Here is a 23,277-nt window from a genome sequence, read left to right on the forward strand (position 1 = left end):
GGGAGTGTGTGTGTGTCTGTGTATGTGGGGATGGGTGGAGTGTGTGTGTGTTTGTGCGTGGGGGTGAATTGGGGGGAGTGCGTGTGTGTCTGTGCGTGGGAGGGGATTGGGGGGAATGTGTGTCTGTCTGTCCGTGTGTGTGTGTGTTTGTGTGTGGGGAATGGGGGAGAGTGTGTGTATGGGGATTGGGGAGAGTATGTGTGTGTCTGTGTGTGGGGATTGGGGGAGTGTGTGTGTGCCTGTTTGTGTGTGGATTGGGGGGAGTGTCTGTGTGGGGATTGGGGGGGAGTGTGTGTGTGTGGGGATTGGGGGGAGTATGTGTGTCTGTGTGTGTGTGCAGATTGGGAGGAGTGTTTGTATGTCTGTGTGTGGGGATTGGGAGGAGTGTGTATGTGTCTTTGTGTGTGGATTGGGGGGAGTGTCTGTGTGGGGATTGGGGGGAGTGTGTGTGTGTGGGGATTGGGGGAGTATGTGTGTCTGTGTGTGTGTGCAGATTGGGAGGAGTGTTTGTATGTCTGTGTGTGGGGATTGGGAGGAGTGTGTATGTGTCTTTGTGTGGGGATTGGGGGAGTGTGTGTGTGTCTGTGTGTTTGGGGATTGGGGAGAGTGTGTGTGTGGGGATTTGGGGGAGTGTGTGTGTCTCTGTGTGTGGGGATTGGGGGGTGTGTGTGTGTCTGTGTCTGTGTTTGTGTCTGTGTGTACCTATGTGCATGTGTGTGTGGCTGTGTCTCAGTGTGTGTGTGCGTGTGTTGGTTCATGTGTGTGTGTTGGTTCATGTGTGTGTCTGTGTGTCTGGGGATTGGGGGGAGTGTGCGTGTGGAGACTCGGGGGTGTGTGTGTGTATTTGGGGATTGGGGGGAGAGTGTGTGTGTCTGTGTATGTGGGGATTGGAGTGTGTGTGTGTCTGTGTCTGTGTTTGTGTCTGTGTGTACCTATGTGCATGTGTGTGTGGCTGTGTCTCAGTGTGTGTGTGTGTTGGTTCATGTGTGTGTCTGTGTGTCTGGGGATTGGGGGGAGTGTGCGTGTGGAGACTCGGGGGAGTGTGTGTGTATTTGGGGATTGGGGGAGAGAGTGTGTGTCTGTGTGTGTGGGGATTGGGGGGAGTGTGAATATCTCTGTGTGTCTGTGTGGGGATAGGAGTGAGTGTGTGTGTGCGTCTGTGTGTATGTGGGGATTGGGAGGAGTGTGTGTGCGGGAGGGGAATGGGGGTGGAGTGTGTGTGGGTACTTGGGGGTGTGTGTGTGTGTGTGTGTGTGGGGATTGGGGGGAGTGTGAATATCTCTCTGTGTGTGTGGGGTCTGGGGTGAGTGTGTGTGTCTGTGCATGGGAGGGGATTGGGGGGAGTGTGTGTGTCTGTGTGTGTGGGGATTGGGGGAAAGTGTGTCTGTGTGTGGGAGGGGATTGGGAGGAGTGTGTGGGGATTGGGGAGAGTGCATGTGTGTCTGTGCGTGGGAGGAGTTTGGGGGGAAGTGTGTGTGTCTGTGTGTGTGGGGATTGGGGGGAGTGTGTGTGTGTCTGTGTGTGCGGGAATTGGGGGGAGTGTGTGCGTGTGGGGAATGGGGGGGAGTGTGTGTGTGTCTGTGTGTGTGGGGATTGGGGGGAGTGTGTGTATATCTGTGTCTGTGTGTTTGGGGATTGGGGGGAGAGTGTGTGTGTGTTTGTGTGTGTGGGGATTGGAGTGAGTGTGTGTGTGTCTGTGTGTGGGAGGGGATTGGGGGGAGTGTGTGTGGGGGGATTGGGGAGAGTGCGTGTGTGTGTATGTGCGTGGGAGGGGATTGGGGGGAGTGTGTGTGTCTGTATGTGTGGGGATTGGGGGGAATGTGTGTCTGTCTGTGTGTGGGGGGATTGGGCGTGTGTGTGTGTTTGTGTGTGGTTGGGGATTGGATGGAGTGTGTGTGTGTGTCTGTGTGTGTGTGGGGATTAGGGGGAGTGTGTGTGTCTGTGTGTGTGGGGAGTGTGCGTGTGGAGATTTGGGGGATTGTGTGTGTGGGGAGTGTGTCTGTGACTGTGTGTGGGGATTGGGTGAAGTTTGTGTCTGTGCGTTTGGTTATTGGTGGGCAGTGTGTGTGTCTGTGTGTGTGGGGGAATTGGGGAGGAGTGTGTGTGTGTCTGTGTGTTTGGGGATTGGGGGAGAGTGTTTGTGTGTAGGTGTGTGTGGGGACTGGGGGGGGTGTGTGTATGTCTGTGTCTGTGTTTGTGTCTGTGTGTACCTGTGTGCATGTGTGTGTGGCTGTGTCTCAGTGTGTGTGTGCGTGTGTTGGTTCATGCGTGTGTGTTGGTTCATGTGTGTGTCTGTGTGTCTGGGGATTGGGGGGAGTGTGCGTGTGGAGACTCGGGGGATTGTGTGTGTATTTGGGGATTGGGGGGAGTGTGTGTGTGTGTGTCTGTGTGTATGTGGGGATTGGGAGGAATGTGTTTGCGGGAGCGGAATTGGGGGGAGTGTGTGTGGGGACTTGGGGGAGTGTGTGTCTGTGTGTGGGTGGATTGGGGGGGAGTGTGAATATCTCTGTGTGTTAGTGGGTATTGGGGTGAGTGTGTGTGTGTGTCTGTGTGTGTGGGGATTGTTATGGGTATGTGTGTGTCTGTGTGTCTGGGGTTTGGGGGGAGTGTGTGTGTGGAGATTTGGGGGAGTGTGTGTGTGGGGATTGGGGGGGAGTGTGTCTGTGACTGTGTGTGGGGATTGGGTGAAGTGTGTGTGTGTGTATGTGTTTGGTTATTGGGGGGGAGTGTGTGTCTGTGTGTGTGGGGATTGGGGGGAGTGTGTGTGTCTCTGTGTGTGGGCTTTGTGGGGAGTGTGTGTCTGTGAGTGTGGGTTTGGGGAGGAGTGTGTGTGTGTCTATGTGTGTGGGTGGATTAGGGAGGAGTGTGTGTGTGTCTGTGTGTGGGGGGGGGACTGGGGGGAGAGTGTGTGCCTGTGTGTGTGGAGATTGAGTGGAGTGTGTTTGGCTGTGTGTGGTGTTTTGTGGGGAGTGTGTGTCTGTCTGTGTGGGGAAATTGGGGAGGAGTGTGTGGGTGCCTGTGTGTGTGTGCGGATTGGGGGGAAGTGTGTGTGTGTGTTTGTGGGGATTGGGGGGAGTATGTGTGTGTGTCTGTGTGTGGTGATTGGGATGAGTGTGTGTGTGTCTGTGTGCGCGGGGATTGGGGGGAGTGTGTGTGCGTCTGTGTCTGTGTTTGTGTCTGTGTGTACCTGTGTGCATGTGTGTGTGGCTGTGTCTCAGTGTGTGTGTGCGTGTGTTGTTTCATGTGTGTGTATTGGTTCATGTGTGTGTCTGGGGATTGGGGGGAGTGTGCGTGTGGAGACTCGGGGGAGTGTGTGTGTATTTGGGGATTGGGGGAGTGTGTGTGTGTATCTGTGTGTATGTGGGGATTGGGAGGAATGTGTTTGCGGGAGCGGAATTGGGGGGAGTGTGTGTGGGGACTTGGGGGAGTGTGTGTCTGTCTGTGTGTGTGTGGGGATTGGGGGGGGAGTGTGAATATCTCTGTGTGTTAGTGGGGATTGGGTGAGTGTGTGTGTGTCTGTGTGTGTGGGGACTGTTATGGGTGTGTGTGTGTGTCTGTGTGTCTGGGGTTTGGGGGGAGTGTGTGTGTGGAGATTTGGGGGAGTGTGTGTGGGGGGATTGGGGGGAGTGTGTCTGTGACTGTGTGTGTGGGGATTGGGTGAAGTGTGTGTGTGTCTGTGTGTTTGGTTATTGGGGGGGAGTGTGTGTGTCTGTGTGTGTGGGGATTGGGGGGAGTGTGTGTGTCTGTGGGGATTGGGGGAGTGTGTGCGTGTGGAGATTTGGGGGAGTGTGTGTGTGGGGATTCGGGGGAGTGTGTGTCTGTCTTTGTGTGTATGTGGGGATTGGAGGGAGTGTGTGTGTGTTTGTGTGTGTGGTTGGGGATTGGATGGAGTGTGTGTGTGTGTCTGTGTGTGTGGATTGGGGGGAGTGTGTGTGTGTCTGTGTGTGGGGATTGGGGGGAGTGTGTGTGTGTCTGTGTGTGGGGATTGGAGGGAGTGTGTGTGTGTTTGTGTGTGTGGTTGGGGATTGGATGGAGTGTGTGTATGTGTGTGTGTGGGGATTGGGTGGAGTGTGTGTGTCTGTGTGTGTCTCTCTGCGTCTGCGTGTGCGTCTGTGTGTCTGTTGTGTGTTTGTGTGTCTCTTTGTGCGTGTGTGTGTGTCCGTGTGCGTGCGTGTGTGCATGTGTGTGTGGGGCTGTGTCTCAGTGTCTATGTGCGTGTGTCTGTGCATGTGTGTGTGTCTGTATGTGAGAGTGTGGCTGTGTCTCTGTGTCTATTTGTGTGCATGTGTGTGTGTCTCTGTGTGCCTGTGTGTGTTTTCTCTGTGTACGTGTGTGTCTTTGTGTCTGTCTATGTGGTTGTGCGTGTATCTGTGTTTATGTGTGCGCGTCTGTGTGTGCATGTGTGTGTGCATGTATTGGTTCATGTATGTGTGGCTGTGTCTCTGTGTGTGCGTGTCTGTGTCTGTGTGTGTGTCACTGTGTGCGTGTGTTTATGTGTGTGTCTCCATGAGTCTGTGTGTGTCTCTGTGTGCATGTGTGTATGTATCTGTGTGTGTGTCACTGCGTGTGTCTCCGTGTGCGTGTGTCACTGTGTGCATGTGTGTGTCTCCGTATGTGTGTGTCTGTGTGCATGCGTGTGTGTGTCTGTGTGTGTTTGGTGTATGTTTCTGAGTGTGTGTGTGTGTGTGTGTGTCTGTGATTGTACGTGTGTCTGTGTGTCTCTGTGTGCGTGTCTGTGTATCTGTGTGTGCGTGTATACGTATGTGTGGCGCTGTGTTTCTGTGTCTGTGCATGTGTGTGTTCATGTGTGTGTCTGTCTGTGAGAGTGTGGCTGTGTCTTTGTGTCTGTGCGTGTGTGTGTGTCTCTGAGTGCGTGTGTGTGTGTTTCTCTCTGTGTGTGTCTCTGTATGCATGTGCATGTGTCTGTGTGTTTGTGTGTGTCACTGTGTGCGTGTGTGTGACTCTGTGTCTCCATGTATCTGTGTGTGTGTGTGTCACTGTGTGTGTGTGTGTGACTCTCTGTGTGTGTGTCACTGTGTGCATGTGTGTCTGTGTGTGTGTGTCACTGTGTGCGTGTGTGTGTCTGTGCAGGGTGCGTGGGTCTGTGTGTGCGTGCGTGTGTTTCTGAGTGTGTCAGTGTCTGTGTGATTGTGCGTGTGTCTGTGTCTCTGTGTGCATGTCTGTGTCTGTGTGGCTGTGTCTCAGTGTCTATGTGCTGTGTCTGTGCATGTTTGTGTGTCTGTGTGTGTGAGTGTGGCTGTGTGTCTGTGTGTGCGTGTCTGTGTGTGCATATTTGTGTGTCTGTATGTGTCCCTATGTGTGTCTGTATCTCTGTGCGCATGTGTGTCTGTGTGTGTCACTGTGTGCCTCTGTGTCTCTCTGTGTGTGCATGTCTCCGTGTGTCTGTGTGTGTGTCTCCGTGTGTGTATGTGTGTGTTTCTGTGTGTGTCTCTATGTGTGTCTGTGTGCGTGTGTGTGTGTCTCTGTGTGTGTATGTGTGTGTTTCACTGTGTGTCTCGATGTGTCTCTGCGTGCGTGTGTGTCTGTGTGTGTGTGTATCTGTGCGTGTGAGTGTCTGTGTCTCTGTGTGCGTGTGTCTCTGTGTCAATGTGCGTCTGTGTGTGTCGGTGTGTGTGTGTGTCTCTGTGTGCCTGTGTGTCTCTGTGTGTGTCTATGTGTGCATGTGTATGTGTCTCTGTGGGTCTGTGCGTGTGTGTGTGTGTGTGTCTGTGTGTGTCGCTGTGTGCGTGTGTGTGTCTCTGTGTGTGTCTGTGTGTGTGTTTATTTGTCTGTGTGTGTATGTCTATGTCTGTCTGCCCATTTTGTCGCTTTCTCGCTCTCCTCCCCCTCCCCACCCTCTCTCATCCTTTTCCTGTTTTCCAGAATATTAAAGGTTATATTGAGGAGTCCCTCTTACAGAAGGAGATGTTGTATCTCGCTGTGGAGTCTCTCGGACATCACTTCATTGATCCGGTAAGACCCGGAAAATCTCTCTCTCTCTCTTGCCATCCTTCTCTCTCTCTTTTTCTCTCCTCTCTCTCTCTCGCCCCCTCTCTCTCTCTATCTTCCCTCCCCACCAGATCCTTCTCTCACTGTCTCTCTCTCTCTCTCTCTCTCTCTCTGTCTCTCTCTCTCTCTCTCTCTCTCTCTCTTCCTCCCCCTCCCTCTCTCTCTCAGTCTCTTTCTCTGTCTCGTTTCAAGGTGGAGAAAAGGTGAGGGTTAAAAGTTGAAAACTTTCTAACTTGTGAACACTCTCTGAATTGTGTATTCTCAGGATTCCTGGACGCCTCGTGAACTAATTCCGCATTCGGTTCAAAACAACAGCAGGTACCTCGCTGAGTACACTCTCCCTCCGCACTGACCCTCCGACAGTGCGACACTCCCTCCGCACTGACCCTCCGACAGTGCGACACTCCCTCAGCACTGACCCTCCGACAGTGCAGCTGTCCCTCAGTACTGACCCTCCGATAGTGCGGTACTCCCTCACAACTGACCCTCCGACAGTGCAGCACTCCCTCAGCACGCCCCTCCGACAGTGCAGCCCTCCCTCAGCACTGACCCTCCGACAGTGAGGCACTCTCTCAGCACTGAATCCCCAACAGTGCGGCACTCTCTCAGCACTGACCCTCCGACAGTGCGGCCCTCCCTCAGCACTGACCATCTGACAGTGCGGCACTCCCTCAGTACTGACCCTCCGACAGTGTGGCCCTCCCTCAACACTGACCCTCCGATAATCCGGCTTTCCCTCAGCACTGACCCTCCGACAGTGCGGCTCTCTCTCAGCACCGACCCTCCAACAGTGCGTCACTCTCTCAGCACTCACCCTCCGGCAGTGCAGCAATCCCTCAGCACTGACCCTCCGACAGTGCGGCTCTCTCTCAGCACCGACCCTCCAACAGTGCGGTACTCCCTCAGCACTGACCCTCCGACAGTGCAGCTTTCCCTCAGCACTGACCCTCCAACAGTGTGGCACCCGCTCAGCACTGACCCTCCGACAGTGCGCAGTCCCTCAGCACTGGCCCTCCGACAGTGCACACTCCCGCAGCACTGACCTCTAACATTGCCTACTCCTTTAACACTGACCCTCCGACAGAGTGGCACCACCTCGGCACTGACCCTCCGACAGTGCACCCTCCCTCAGCACTGACACTCTCACATTGCCACTCCCTCAGCACTGACCACCTGACAGTGCCCACTCCATTAGCACGGACCCTCCAACAGTGCCCACTCCCTCGGCACTGACCCTCAGGCAGTACCCACTCCTTCAGCACTTACCCTTCGACAGTACCCATCCCTCAGTACTGACCCTCCGACAGTGCCCACTCCCTCAACAATGACCCTCCGACATTGCTCACTCCCTCAGCACTGACCCACCGACCACACGGCATTCCCTGAGCACTGACTCTCCGACAGTGCAACACTCCCTCAGTACGGACCCTCCGACAGCGCAGCTCTCCCTCAGCACAGACCCTCCGACAGTGCGGCCCTCCCTCAGCACTGACCCTCCGACAATGCGGCACTCCCTACAGTACTGACCCTCCGACAGTGCGGTACTCCCTCAGCACTGACCCTCCGACAGTGCAGCTCTCCCTCAGCACAGACCCTCCGACAGTGCGGCCCTCCCTCAGCACTGACCCTCTGACAGTGCGGCTTTCCCTCAGCACTGACCTTCTGTCAGTCTGGCTTTCCCTCAGCACTAACCATCCGACGGTGCGGCCCTCCCTCAGCACTGACCCTCCGACAGCGCGGCTCTCCCTCAGTACTGACCCTCCGACAGTCCGGCTTTCCCTCACCACGGACCCTCCGACAGTGCGGCACTCCCTCAGCACTGACCCTCCGAAAGTCCGGCCCTCCCCCAGCACTGACCCTCCGACAGTGCGGCACTCCCTGAGCACTGACCCTCCGAAAGTGCGACGCTGCCTCAGCACTGAACTTCTGACAGTGTGGGACTCCCTCAGTATGGACCCTCCGACATTGCAGTGCTCCCTCAGCACTGGCCCTCCGACAGTGCGGCACTCCCTCAGCACTGACCCTCCAACAGTGCAGCAATCCCTCAGCACTGACCATCCGACAGTGCGGCACTCCCTCAGCACTGGCCCTCCGACAGTGCAGTGCTCCCTCAGTACTGAACCTCCAACAGTGCGCACGCCCTCAGTACTGACCCTCCAACAGTGCCAAATCCCTCAGGACTGACCTTCCAACCATGCCCACTCCCTCAACACTGTCGTTCAGACAAAGCCCCCTTCCTCAGCACTGACCCTCCGACAGTGTAGTGCTCACTCAGTACTGACCTTCTGACAGTGCGTCACTCTCTCAGCACCCACCCTCCGGCAGTGCAGCAATCCCTCAGCACTGACCCTCCAACAGTGCGGCACTCACTCAGCACTGACCTTCCGACAGTGCGGCACACCCTCAGCACTGACCCTCCGACAGTGCGGCACACCCACAGCACTGACCCTCCTACAGTGTGGCACTCCCACAGCACTGACCCTCCGACAGTGCAGCTCTCCCTCAGCACTGACCCTCCCACAGTGTAGCGCTCCCTTAGTACTGAAGCTCCGACAGTGTGGCACTCCCACAGCACTGACCCTCCGACAGTGCAGCTCTCCCTCAGCACTGACCCTCCCACAGTGTAGCGCTCCCTTAGTACTGAAGCTCCGACAGTGTGGCACTCCTTCAGCACTGACCCTCAGAATGTGCGGCACATCTTCAGCACTGACCCTCGGACAGTGCGGCACTCCTTCAGCACTGGCCCTCCGACCATGCAGTGCTCCCTCAGTACTGAACCTCCAACAGTGCGCACGCCCTCAGGACTCACCCTCCAACAGTGCCCCCTCCCTCAGCACTGCCCTTCCGACAGTGTGGCACCCGCTCAGCACTGACCCTCCGACAGTAAGGCACTCCATTAGCACTGACCCTCCGACAGCGCAGACCTCTCTCAGCACTGACCCTCCGACAATGCGGCACTCCCTCAGCACTGACCCTCCAACAGTGCAGCTCTCCCTCAGCACAGAACTTCCGTCAGTCCGGCTTTCCCTCAGCACTGACCCTCCAACAGTGCAGCTCTCCCTCAGCACAGACCCTCTGACAGTCCGGCTTTCCCTCAGCACTGACCCTCCGACGGTGCGGCCCTCCCTCAGCACTGACCCTCCGACAGTGCGGCTCTCCCTCAGTACTGACCCTCCGACAGTCCGGCTTTCCCTCACCACGGACCCTCCAACAGTGCGGCCCTCCCCCAGCACTGACCCTCCGACAGTGCGGCACTCCCTCAGCACTGACCCTCCGACAGTGCGGCACTCCCTCAGCACCGACCCTCCGACAGTGCGGCACTCCCTGAGCACTGACCCTCCGAAAGTGCGACGCTGCCTCAGCACTGAACTTCTGACATTGTGGGACTCCCTCAGTATGGACCCTCCGACATTGCAGTGCTCCCCCAGCACTGGCCCTCCGACAGTGCGGCACTCCCTCAGCACTGACCCTCCAACAGTACGGCAATCCCTCAGCACTGACCATCCGACAGTGCGGCACTCCCTCAGCACTGGCCCTCCGACAGTGCAGTGCTCCCTCAGTACTGAACCTCCAACAGTGCGCACGCCCTCAGTACTGACCCTCCAACAGTGCCAAATCCCTCAGGACTGACCTTCCAACCATGCCCACTCCCTCAACACTGTCCTTCTGACAAAGCCCCCTCCCTCAGCACTGACCCTCCGACAGTGCAGTGCTCGCTCAGTACTGACCTTCTGACAGTGCGGCACTCACTCAGCACTGACCTTCCGACAGTGCGGCACACCCTCAGCACTGACCCTCCGACAGTGCGGCACTCTCTCAGCACTGACCCTCCAACAGTGCCAAATCCCTCAGCACTGACCCTCCCACAGTCTAGCGCTCCCTTAGTACTGAAGCTACGACAGTGCGGCACTCCTTCAGCACTGGCCCTCCGACCGTGCAGTACTCCCTCAGTACTGAACCTCCAACAGTGCGCACGCCCTCAGGACTCACCCTCCAACAGTGCGGCACTCCCTCAGCACTGACCCTCCGGCAGTGCGGCACTCCCTCAGCACTGACCCTCCGACAGTGCGGCACTCCTTCAGCACTGGCCCTCCGACAGTGTGGCACTCTCTCAGCACTGACCCTCTGACAGTGCGGCACACCCACAGCACTGACCCTCCGACAGTGTGGCACTCCCACAGCACTCACCCTCCGACAGTGCGGCACTCCCTGAGCACTGACCCTCCGACATTGCGGCATTCCTTCAGCACTGGCCCTCTGACAGTGCAGTGCTCCATCAGTACCGAAACTCGAACATTGTGCACTCCCTCAGGACTCACCCTCGAACAGTGCCAAATCCCTCAGCACTGACCCTCCGACCATGCCCACTCCCTCAGCACTCTCCTTCCAACAAAGCCCCCTCCCTTAACACTGTCCTTCCGACAAAGCCCCCTCCCTCAGCACTGACCCTCGGAGGGTGTGGCACTCCCGCAGAACTCACCCTCCGACATTGCAGTGCTCCCTCAGCACTGACCCTCCAACAGTGCGGCAATCCCTCAGCACTGACCATCCGACGGTGCGGCACTCCCTCAGCACTGGCCCTCCGACAGTGCAGTGCTCCCTCAGTACTGAACCTCCAACAGTGCGCACGCCCTCAGTACTGACCCTCCAACAGTGCCAAATCCCTCAGCACTGACCTTCCAACCATGCCCACTCCCTCAACACTGTCGTTCCGACAAAGCCCCCTCCTCAGCACTGACCTTCCGACAGTGCGGCACACCCTCAGCACTGACCCGCCCACAGTGCGGCACACCCACAGCACTGACCCTCCGACAGAGTGGCACTCCCACAGCACTCACCCTCTGACAGTGCGGCACTCCCACAGCACTGACCCTCCGACAGTGCGGCACTCCCACAGCACTGACCCTCCGACAGTGCGGCACACCCACAGCACTGACCCTCCGACAGTGCGGCACTCCCACAGCACTGACCCTCCGACAGTGCGGCACTCCCTCAGCACTGACCCTCCAACAGTTCCAAATCCCTCAGCACTGACCCTCCCACAGTGTAGCGCTCCCTTAGTACTGAAGCTCCGACAGTGTGGCAGTCCTTCAACACTGACCGTCAGACAGTGCGGCAAACCCTCAGCACTGACCCTCGGACAGTGCGGCACTCCCTCAGCACTGACACTCAGACAGTGCGGCACGCCCTCAACACGGACCCTCTGACAGTGCAGCACTCCCTCAGCACTGACCATCTGACAGTGGACACTCCCTCAGCACTGACCCTCTGACAGCGCCCTTCTCCTTTAGCACTGACCCTCCGACAGTGCCCACTCCCTCAGCAATGACACTCCGACAGTGCCTACCCGCTCAGCACTGACCCTCCCATAATGTAGTTCTCCCTTAGTACTGAACCTCCGACAGTGTGGCACTTCTTCAGTACTGACCCTCCGACAGTGCAGTGCTCCCTCAGTACTGAACCTCCACCAGTGCGCACGCCCTCAGTACTGACCGTCCAACAGTCCCAGATCCCTCAGCACTGACCTTCCAACCATGCCCACTCCCTCAACACTGTCGTTCCGACAAAGCCCCCTCCTCAGCACTGACTTTCCGACAGTGCGGCACACCGTCAGCACTGACCCTCCGACAGTGTGGCACTCCCGCAGCACTCACCCACCGACAGTGCATTGCTCACTCAGTACTAACCTTCTGACAGTGTGGCACTCTCTCAGCACTGACCTTCCATCAGTGGGGCACACCCTCAGCACTGACCCGCCGACAGTGCGGCACTCCCACAGCACTCACCCTCCGACAGTGCGGCACTCCCACAGCACTGACCCTCCGACAGTGCGGCACACCCACAGCACTGACCCTCCGACAGTGCGGCACTCCCACAGCACTGACCCTCCCACAGTGCGACACTCCTTCAGCACTGGCCCTCCGACAGTGCAGTGCTCCCTTAGTACTGAACCTCCAACAGTGCGCACACCCTCAGCACTGACCCTCCGACAGTGCAGCACTCCCTCATCACTGACCCTCCGACAGAGCGGCACTCCCTCAGCACTGAGCCTCCAACAGTTCCAAATCCCTCAGCACTGACCCTCCAACAGTGTAGCGCTCCCTTAGTACTGAAGCTCCGACAGTGTGGCAGTCCTTCAGCACTGACCCTCGGACAGAGCGGCACTCCCTCAGCACTGACACTCAGACAGTGCGGCACGCCCTCAACACTGACCCTCTGGCAGTGCAGCACTCCCTCAGCACTGACCATCTGACAGTGGACACTCCCTCAGCACTGACCCTCTGACAGCGCCCACTCCTTTAGCACTGACCCTCCGACAGTGCCCACTCCCTCAGCAATGACACTCCGACAGTGCCCACTCCCTCAGCACTGACCCTCCCACAATGTAGTTCTCCCTTAGTACTGAACCTCCGACAGTGTGGCACTCCTTCAGTACTGACCCTCCGACAGTGCGGCACTCCTTCAGCACCGGCCCTCCGACAGTGCGGCACTCCTTCAGCACCGGCCCTCCGACAGTGCAGTGCTCCCTCAGTACTGAACCTCCAACAGTGCGCACTCCCTCAGGACTCACCCTCCAACAGTGCCAAATCCCACAGCACTGACCCTCCGACAGTGCGGCACTCCCGCAGAACTCACCCTCCGACAGTGCAGTGCTCCCTCAGCACTGACCCTCCGACAGTGCGGCACTCCCTCAGCACTGACCATCTGACAGTGCCCACTCCCTCAGCACTGACCCTCCTGCACTGTAGCGCTCCCTCAGTCCTGAACCTCCGACAGCGCCCACTCCTTTAGCACTGACCCTCCGACAGTGCCAACGCTCTCAGCACTGACCCTCCGACAGTGCCCACTCCCTCATCACTGATCCTCCGACAGTGTGGTACACCCGCAGTACTCACCCTCCGACAGTGCGGCACTCCCACAGCACTGACCCTCCCACAGTGCGACACTCCTTCAGCACTGGCCCTCCGACAGAGCAGTGCTCCCTTAGTACTGAACCTCCAACAGTGCGCACACCCTCAGCACTGACCCTCCGACAGTGCGGCACTCCCTCATCACTGACGCTCCGACAGTGCGGCACTCCCTCAGCACTGAGCCTCCGACAGTGTGGCACTCCCTCAGCACTGACCCTCCGAAAGTTCAGTGCTCCCTCAGTACTGAACCTCCAACAGTGCGCACGCCCTCAGTACTGACCCTCCAACAGTGCCAAATCCCTCAGGACTGACCTTCCAACCATGCCCACTCCCTCAACACTGTCCTTCCGACAAAGCCCCCTCCCTCAGCATTGACCTCCGACAGTGCAGTGCTCACTCAGTACTGACCTTCTGACAGTGCGTCACTCTCTCAGCACTCACCCTCCGGCAGTGCAGCAATCCCTCAGCACTGACCCTCCGACAGTGCGGCTCTCTCTCAGCACCGACCCTCCAACAGTGCGGTACTCCCTCAGCACTGACCCTCCGACAGTGCAGCTTTCCCTCAGCACTGACCCTCCAACAGTGTGGCACCCGCTCAGCACTGACCCTCCGACAGTGCACAGTCCCTCAGCACTGACCCTCCGACAGTGCACACTCCCGCAGCACTGACCTCTAACATTGCCTACTCCTTTAACACTGACCCTCCGACAGAGTGGCACCACCTCGGCACTTACCCTCCGACAGTGCACCCTCCCTCAGCACTGACACTCTCACATTGCCACTCCCTCAGCACTGACCACCTGACAGTGCCCACTCCATTAGCACGGACCCTCCGACAGTGCCCACTCCCTCGGCACTGACCCTCAGGCAGTACCCACTCCTTCAGCACTTACCCTTCGACAGTACCCATCCCTCAGTACTGACCCTCCGACAGTGCCCACTCCCTCAACAATGACCCTCCGACATTGCTCACTCCCTCAGCACTGACCCACCGACCACACGGCATTCCCTCAGCACTGACTCTCCGACAGTGCAACACTCCCTCAGTACGGACCCTCCGACAGCGCAGCTCTCCCTCAGCACAGACCCTCCGACAGTGCGGCCCTCCCTCAGCACTGACCCTCCGACAATGCGGCACTCCCTACAGTACTGACCCTCCAACAGTGCGACACTCCCTCAGCACTGACCCTCCGACAGTGCGGTACTCCCTCAGCACTGACCCTCCGACAGTGCAGCTCTCCCTCAGCACAGACCCTCCGACAGTGCGGCCCTCCCTCAGCACTGACCCTCTGACAGTGCGGCTCTCCCTCAGTATTGACCCTCCGACAGTCCGGCTTTCCCTCACCACGGACCCTCCGACAGTGCGGCACTCCCTCAGCACTGACCCTCCGAAAGTCCGGCCCTCCCCCAGCACTGACCCTCCGACAGTGCGGCACTCCCTGAGCACTGACCCTCCGAATGTGCGACGCTGCCTCAGCACTGAACCTCTGACAGTGTGGGACTCCCTCAGTATGGACCCTCCGACATTGCAGTGCTCCCTCAGCACTGGCCCTCCGACAGTGCGGCACTCCCTCAGCACTGACCCTCCAACAGTGCAGCAATCCCTCAGCACTGACCATCCGACAGTGCGGCACTCCCTCAGCACTGGCCCTCCGACAGTGCAGTGCTCCCTCAGTACTGAACCTCCAACAGTGCGCACGCCCTCAGTACTGACCCTCCAACAGTGCCAAATCCCTCAGGACTGACCTTCCAACCATGCCCACTCCCTCAACACTGTCGTTCAGACAAAGCCCCCTTCCTCAGCACTGACCCTCCGACAGTGTAGTGCTCACTCAGTACTGACCTTCTGACAGTGCGTCACTCTCTCAGCACCCACCCTCCGGCAGTGCAGCAATCCCTCAGCACTGACCCTCCAACAGTGCGGCACTCACTCAGCACTGACCTTCCGACAGTGCGGCACACCCTCAGCACTGACCCTCTGACAGTGCGGCACACCCACAGCACTGACCCTCCTACAGTGTGGCACTCCCACAGCACTGACCCTCCGACAGTGCAGCTCTCCCTCAGCACTGACCCTCCCACAGTGTAGCGCTCCCTTAGTACTGAAGCTCCGACAGTGTGGCACTCCCACAGCACTGACCCTCCGACAGTGCAGCTCTCCCTCAGCACTGACCCTCCCACAGTGTAGCGCTCCCTTAGTACTGAAGCTCCGACAGTGTGGCACTCCTTCAGCACTGACCCTCAGAATGTGCGGCACATCTTCAGCACTGACCCTCGGACAGTGCGGCACTCCTTCAGCACTGGCCCTCCGACCATGCAGTGCTCCCTCAGTACTGAACCTCCAACAGTGCGCACGCCCTCAGGACTCACCCTCCAACAGTGCCCCCTCCCTCAGCACTGCCCTTCGAACAGTGTGGCACCCACTCAGCACTGGCCCTCCGACAGTAAGGCACTCCATTAGCACTGACCCTCCGACAGCGCAGACCTCTCTCAGCACTGACCCTCCGACAATGCGGCACTCCCTCAGCACCGACCCTCCGACAGTGCGACACACCCTCAGCACTGACCCTCCGACAGTGCGGCACTCCCTCAGCACTGACCCTCCAACAGTGCAGCTCTCCCTCAGCACAGACCCTCCGTCAGTCCAGCTTTCCCTCAGCACTGACCCTCCAACAGTGCAGCTCTCCCTCAGCACAGACCCTCTGACAGTCCGGCTTTCCCTCAGCACTGACCCTCCGACGGTGCGGCTCTCCCTCAGTACTGACCCTCCGACAGTCCGGCTTTCCCTCACCACGGACCCTCCAACAGTGCGGCCCTCCCCCAGCACTGACCCTCCGACAGTGCGGCACTCCCTCAGCACTGACCCTCCGACAGTGCGGCACTCCCTCAGCACCGACCCTCCGACAGTGCGGCACTCCCTGAGCACTGACCCTCCGAAAGTGCGACGCTGCCTCAGCACTGAACTTCTGACATTGTGGGACTCCCTCAGTATGGACCCTCCGACATTGCAGTGCTCCCCCAGCACTGGCCCTCCGACAATGCGGCACTCCCTCAGCACTGACCCTCCAACAGTACGGCAATCCCTCAGCACTGACCATCCGACATTGCGGCACTCCCTCAGCACTGGCCCTCCGACAGTGCAGTGCTCCCTCAGTACTGAACCTCCAACAGTGCGCACGCCCTCAGTACTGACCCTCCAACAGTGCCAAATCCCTCAGGACTGACCTTCCAACCATGCCCACTCCCTCAACACTGTCCTTCTGACAAAGCCCCCTCCCTCAGCACTGACCCTCCGACAGTGCAGTGCTCGCTCAGTACTGACATTCTGACAGTGCGGCACTCACTCAGCACTGACCTTCCGACAGTGCGGCACACCCTCAGCACTGACCCTCCGACAGTGCGGCACTCTCTCAGCACTGACCCTCCAACAGTGCCAAATCCCTCAGCACTGACCCTCCCACAGTCTAGCGCTCCCTTAGTACTGAAGCTACGACAGTGCGGCACTCCTTCAGCACTGGCCCTCCGACCGTGCAGTACTCCCTCAGTACTGAACCTCCAACAGTGCGCACGCCCTCAGGACTCACCCTCCAACAGTGCGGCACTCCCTCAGCACTGACCCTCCGGCAGTGCGGCACTTCCTCAGCACTGACCCTCCGACAGTGCGGCACTCCTTCAGCACTGGCCCTCCGACAGTGTGGCACTCTCTCAGCACTGACCCTCTGGCAGTGCGGCACACCCACAGCACTGACCCTCCGACAGTGTGGCACTCCCACAGCACTCACCCTCCGACAGTGCGGCACTCCCTGAGCACTGACCCTCCGACATTGCGGCATTCCTTCAGCACTGGCCCTCTGACAGTGCAGTGCTCCATCAGTACCGAAACTCGAACATTGTGCACTCCCTCAGGACTCACCCTCGAACAGTGCCAAATCCCTCAGCACTGACCCTCCGACCATGCCCACTCCCTCAGCACTCTCCTTCCAACAAAGCCCCCTCCCTTAACACTGTCCTTCCGACAAAGCCCCCTCCCTCAGCACTGACCCTCGGAGGGTGTGGCACTCCCGCAGAACTCACCCTCCGACATTGCAGTGCTCCCTCAGCACTGACCCTCCAACAGTGCGGCAATCCCTCAGCACTGACCATCCGACGGTGCGGCACTCCCTCAGCACTGGCCCTCCGACAGTGCAGTGCTCCCTCAGTACTGAACCTCCAACAGTGCGCACGCCCTCAGTACTGACCCTCCAACAGTGCCAAATCCCTCAGCACTGACCTTCCAACCATGCCCACTCCCTCAACACTGTCGTTCCGACAAAGCCCCCTCCTCAGCACTGACCTTCCGACAGTGCGGCACACCCTCAGCACTGACCCGCCGACAGTGCGGCACACCCACAGCACTGACCCTCCGACAGAGTGGCACTCCCACAGCACTCACCCTCTGACAGTGCGGCACTCCCACAGCACTGACCCTCCGACAGTGCGGCACTCCCACAGCACTGACCCACAGACAGTGCGGCACACCCACAGCACGGACCCTCCGACAGTGCGGCACTCCCACAGCACTGACCCTCCGACAGTGCGGCACTCCCTCAGCACTGACCCTCCAACAGTTCCAAATCCCTCAGCACTGACCCTCCCACAGTGTAGCGCTCCCTTAGTACTGAAGCTCCGACAGTGTGGCAGTCCTTCAACACTGACCGTCAGACAGTGCGGCAAACCCTCAGCACTGACCCTCGGACAGTGCGGCACTCCCTCAGCACTGACACTCAGACAGTGCGGCACGCCCTCAACACGGACCCTCTGACAGTGCAGCACTCCCTCAGCACTGACCATCTGACAGTGGACACTCCCTCAGCACTGACCCTCTGACAGCGCCCACTCCTTTAGCACTGACCCTCCGACAGTGCCCACTCCCTCAGCAATGACACTCCGACAGTGCCTACCCGCTCAGCACTGACACTCCGAAAGTGTCCACTCCCTCATCAATGACCCTCCGACAGTGCCCACTCCCTCAGCACTGACCCTCCCATAATGTAGTTCTCCCTTAGTACTGAACCTCCGACAGTGTGGCACTTCTTCAGTACTGACCCTCCGACAGTGCAGTGCTCCCTCAGTACTGAACCTCCACCAGTGCGCACGCCCTCAGTACTGACCGTCCAACAGTCCCAAATCCCTCAGCACTGACCTTCCAACCATGCCCACTCCCTCAACACTGTCGTTCCGACAAAGCCCCCTCCTCAGCACTGACTTTCCGACAGTGCGGCACACCGTCAGCACTGACCCTCCGACAGTGTGGCACTCCCGCAGCACTCACCCACCGACAGTGCATTGCTCACTCAGTACTGACCTTCTGACAGTGTGGCACTCTCTCAGCACTGACCTTCCATCAGTGGGGCACACCCTCAGCACTGACCCGCCGACAGTGCGGCACTCCCACAGCACTCACCTTCCGACAGTGCGGCACTCCCACAGCACTGACCCTCCGACAGTGCGCACTCCCTCAGGACTCACCCTCCAACAGTGCCAAATCCCACAGCACTGACCCTCCGACAGTGCGGCACTCCCGCAGAACTCACCCTCCGACAGTGCAGTGCTCCCTCAGCACTGACCCTCCGACAGTGCGGCACTCCCTCAGCACTGACCATCTGACAGTGCCCACTCCCTCAGCACTGACCCTCCTGCTCTGTAGCGCTCCCTCAGTCCTGAACCTCCGACAGCGCCCACTCCTTTAGCACTGACCCTCCGACAGTGCCAACGCTCTCAGCACTGACCCTCCGACAGTGCCCACTCCCTCATCACTGATCCTCCGACAGTGTGGTACACCCGCAGTACTCACCCTCCGACAGTGCGGCACTCCCACAGCACTGACCCTCCCACAGTGCGACACTCCTTCAGCACTGGCCCTCCGACAGTGCAGTGCTCCCTTAGTACTGAACCTCCAACAGTGCGCACACCCTCAGCACTGACCCTCCGACAGTGCGTCACTCTCTCAGCACCCACCCTCCGGCAGTGCAGCAATCCCTCAGCACTGACCCTCCAACAGTGCGGCACTCACTCAGCACTGACCTTCCGACAGTGCGGCACACCCTCAGCACTGACCCTCTGACAGTGCGGCACACCCACAGCACTGACCCTCCTACAGTGTGGCACTCCCACAGCACTGACCCTCCGACAGTGCAGCTCTCCCTCAGCACTGACCCTCCCACAGTGTAGCGCTCCCTTAGTACTGAAGCTCCGACAGTGTGGCACTCCCACAGCACTGACCCTCCGACAGTGCAGCTCTCCCTCAGCACTGACCCTCCCACAGTGTAGCGCTCCCTTAGTACTGAAGCTCCGACAGTGTGGCACTCCTTCAGCACTGACCCTCAGAATGTGCGGCACATCTTCAGCACTGACCCTCGGACAGTGCGGCACTCCTTCAGCACTGGCCCTCCGACCATGCAGTGCTCCCTCAGTACTGAACCTCCAACAGTGCGCACGCCCTCAGGACTCACCCTCCAACAGTGCCCCCTCCCTCAGCACTGCCCTTCGAACAGTGTGGCACCCACTCAGCACTGGCCCTCCGACAGTAAGGCACTCCATTAGCACTGACCCTCCGACAGCGCAGACCTCTCTCAGCACTGACCCTCCGACAATGCGGCACTCCCTCAGCACCGACCCTCCGACAGTGCGACACACCCTCAGCACTGACCCTCCGACAGTGCGGCACTCCCTCAGCACTGACCCTCCAACAGTGCAGCTCTCCCTCAGCACAGACCCTCCGTCAGTCCAGCTTTCCCTCAGCACTGACCCTCCAACAGTGCAGCTCTCCCTCAGCACAGACCCTCTGACAGTCCGGCTTTCCCTCAGCACTGACCCTCCGACGGTGCGGCTCTCCCTCAGTACTGACCCTCCGACAGTCCGGCTTTCCCTCACCACGGACCCTCCAACAGTGCGGCCCTCCCCCAGCACTGACCCTCCGACAGTGCGGCACTCCCTCAGCACTGACCCTCCGACAGTGCGGCACTCCCTCAGCACCGACCCTCCGACAGTGCGGCACTCCCTGAGCACTGACCCTCCGAAAGTGCGACGCTGCCTCAGCACTGAACTTCTGACATTGTGGGACTCCCTCAGTATGGACCCTCCGACATTGCAGTGCTCCCCCAGCACTGGCCCTCCGACAATGCGGCACTCCCTCAGCACTGACCCTCCAACAGTACGGCAATCCCTCAGCACTGACCATCCGACATTGCGGCACTCCCTCAGCACTGGCCCTCCGACAGTGCAGTGCTCCCTCAGTACTGAACCTCCAACAGTGCGCACGCCCTCAGTACTGACCCTCCAACAGTGCCAAATCCCTCAGGACTGACCTTCCAACCATGCCCACTCCCTCAACACTGTCCTTCTGACAAAGCCCCCTCCCTCAGCACTGACCCTCCGACAGTGCAGTGCTCGCTCAGTACTGACATTCTGACAGTGCGGCACTCACTCAGCACTGACCTTCCGACAGTGCGGCACACCCTCAGCACTGACCCTCCGACAGTGCGGCACTCTCTCAGCACTGACCCTCCAACAGTGCCAAATCCCTCAGCACTGACCCTCCCACAGTCTAGCGCTCCCTTAGTACTGAAGCTACGACAGTGCGGCACTCCTTCAGCACTGGCCCTCCGACCGTGCAGTACTCCCTCAGTACTGAACCTCCAACAGTGCGCACGCCCTCAGGACTCACCCTCCAACAGTGCGGCACTCCCTCAGCACTGACCCTCCGGCAGTGCGGCACTTCCTCAGCACTGACCCTCCGACAGTGCGGCACTCCTTCAGCACTGGCCCTCCGACAGTGTGGCACTCTCTCAGCACTGACCCTCTGGCAGTGCGGCACACCCACAGCACTGACCCTCCGACAGTGTGGCACTCCCACAGCACTCACCCTCCGACAGTGCGGCACTCCCTGAGCACTGACCCTCCGACATTGCGGCATTCCTTCAGCACTGGCCCTCTGACAGTGCAGTGCTCCATCAGTACCGAAACTCGAACATTGTGCACTCCCTCAGGACTCACCCTCGAACAGTGCCAAATCCCTCAGCACTGACCCTCCGACCATGCCCACTCCCTCAGCACTCTCCTTCCAACAAAGCCCCCTCCCTTAACACTGTCCTTCCGACAAAGCCCCCTCCCTCAGCACTGACCCTCGGAGGGTGTGGCACTCCCGCAGAACTCACCCTCCGACATTGCAGTGCTCCCTCAGCACTGACCCTCCAACAGTGCGGCAATCCCTCAGCACTGACCATCCGACGGTGCGGCACTCCCTCAGCACTGGCCCTCCGACAGTGCAGTGCTCCCTCAGTACTGAACCTCCAACAGTGCGCACGCCCTCAGTACTGACCCTCCAACAGTGCCAAATCCCTCAGCACTGACCTTCCAACCATGCCCACTCCCTCAACACTGTCGTTCCGACAAAGCCCCCTCCTCAGCACTGACCTTCCGACAGTGCGGCACACCCTCAGCACTGACCCGCCGACAGTGCGGCACACCCACAGCACTGACCCTCCGACAGAGTGGCACTCCCACAGCACTCACCCTCTGACAGTGCGGCACTCCCACAGCACTGACCCTCCGACAGTGCGGCACTCCCACAGCACTGACCCTCCGACAGTGCGGCACACCCACAGCACTGACCCTCCGACAGTGCGGCACTCCCACAGCACTGACCCTCCGACAGTGCGGCACTCCCTCAGCACTGACCCTCCAACAGTTCCAAATCCCTCAGCACTGACCCTCCCACAGTGTAGCGCTCCCTTAGTACTGAAGCTCCGACAGTGTGGCAGTCCTTCAACACTGACCGTCAGACAGTGCGGCAAACCCTCAGCACTGACCCTCGGACAGTGCGGCACTCCCTCAGCACTGACACTCAGACAGTGCGGCACGCCCTCAACACGGACCCTCTGACAGTGCAGCACTCCCTCAGCACTGACCATCTGACAGTGGACACTCCCTCAGCACTGACCCTCTGACAGCGCCCACTCCTTTAGCACTGACCCTCCGACAGTGCCCACTCCCTCAGCAATGACACTCCGACAGTGCCTACCCGCTCAGCACTGACACTCCGAAAGTGTCCACTCCCTCATCAATGACCCTCCGACAGTGCCCACTCCCTCAGCACTGACCCTCCCATAATGTAGTTCTCCCTTAGTACTGAACCTCCGACAGTGTGGCACTTCTTCAGTACTGACCCTCCGACAGTGCAGTGCTCCCTCAGTACTGAACCTCCACCAGTGCGCACGCCCTCAGTACTGACCGTCCAACAGTCCCAAATCCCTCAGCACTGACCTTCCAACCATGCCCACTCCCTCAACACTGTCGTTCCGACAAAGCCCCCTCCTCAGCACTGACTTTCCGACAGTGCGGCACACCGTCAGCACTGACCCTCCGACAGTGTGGCACTCCCGCAGCACTCACCCACCGACAGTGCATTGCTCACTCAGTACTGACCTTCTGACAGTGTGGCACTCTCTCAGCACTGACCTTCCATCAGTGGGGCACACCCTCAGCACTGACCCGCCGACAGTGCGGCACTCCCACAGCACTCACCTTCCGACAGTGCGGCACTCCCACAGCACTGACCCTCCGACAGTGCGCACTCCCTCAGGACTCACCCTCCAACAGTGCCAAATCCCACAGCACTGACCCTCCGACAGTGCGGCACTCCCGCAGAACTCACCCTCCGACAGTGCAGTGCTCCCTCAGCACTGACCCTCCGACAGTGCGGCACTCCCTCAGCACTGACCATCTGACAGTGCCCACTCCCTCAGCACTGACCCTCCTGCTCTGTAGCGCTCCCTCAGTCCTGAACCTCCGACAGCGCCCACTCCTTTAGCACTGACCCTCCGACAGTGCCAACGCTCTCAGCACTGACCCTCCGACAGTGCCCACTCCCTCATCACTGATCCTCCGACAGTGTGGTACACCCGCAGTACTCACCCTCCGACAGTGCGGCACTCCCACAGCACTGACCCTCCCACAGTGCGACACTCCTTCAGCACTGGCCCTCCGACAGTGCAGTGCTCCCTTAGTACTGAACCTCCAACAGTGCGCACACCCTCAGCACTGACCCTCCGACAGTGCGGCACTCCCTCATCACTGACCCTCCGACAGTGCGGCACTCCCTCAGCACTGAGCCTCCAACAGTTCCAAATCCCTCAGCACTGACCCTCCAACAGTGTAGCGCTCCCTTAGTACTGAAGCTCCGACAGTGTGGCAGTCCTTCAGCACTGACCCTCGGACAGAGCGGCACTCCCTCAGCACTGACACTCAGACAGTGCGGCACGCCCTCAACACTGACCCTCTGGCAGTGCAGCACTCCCTCAGCACTGACCATCTGACA

At 59.2% G+C, this 23,277-nt stretch overlaps 1 protein-coding gene across 1 annotated transcript in view; it reads left to right on the forward strand.

The window, feature by feature from the left end:
• Positions 1 to 23,277, forward strand: part of LOC132825300 (prolyl 3-hydroxylase 1-like) — a 215,583-nt gene that overhangs the window by 116,784 nt on the left and 75,522 nt on the right. The window contains exons 2-3 of the mRNA XM_060840404.1: positions 5,884 to 5,973; positions 6,275 to 6,327. Of these exons, the coding sequence (XP_060696387.1) occupies positions 5,884 to 5,973; positions 6,275 to 6,327 (143 nt within the window). The remainder of the gene's footprint in view (positions 1 to 5,883; positions 5,974 to 6,274; positions 6,328 to 23,277) is intronic.

Source organism: Hemiscyllium ocellatum, chromosome 20 (genome assembly GCF_020745735.1).
Source record: "Hemiscyllium ocellatum isolate sHemOce1 chromosome 20, sHemOce1.pat.X.cur, whole genome shotgun sequence".
Classification (NCBI taxonomy): domain Eukaryota; kingdom Metazoa; phylum Chordata; class Chondrichthyes; order Orectolobiformes; family Hemiscylliidae; genus Hemiscyllium; species Hemiscyllium ocellatum.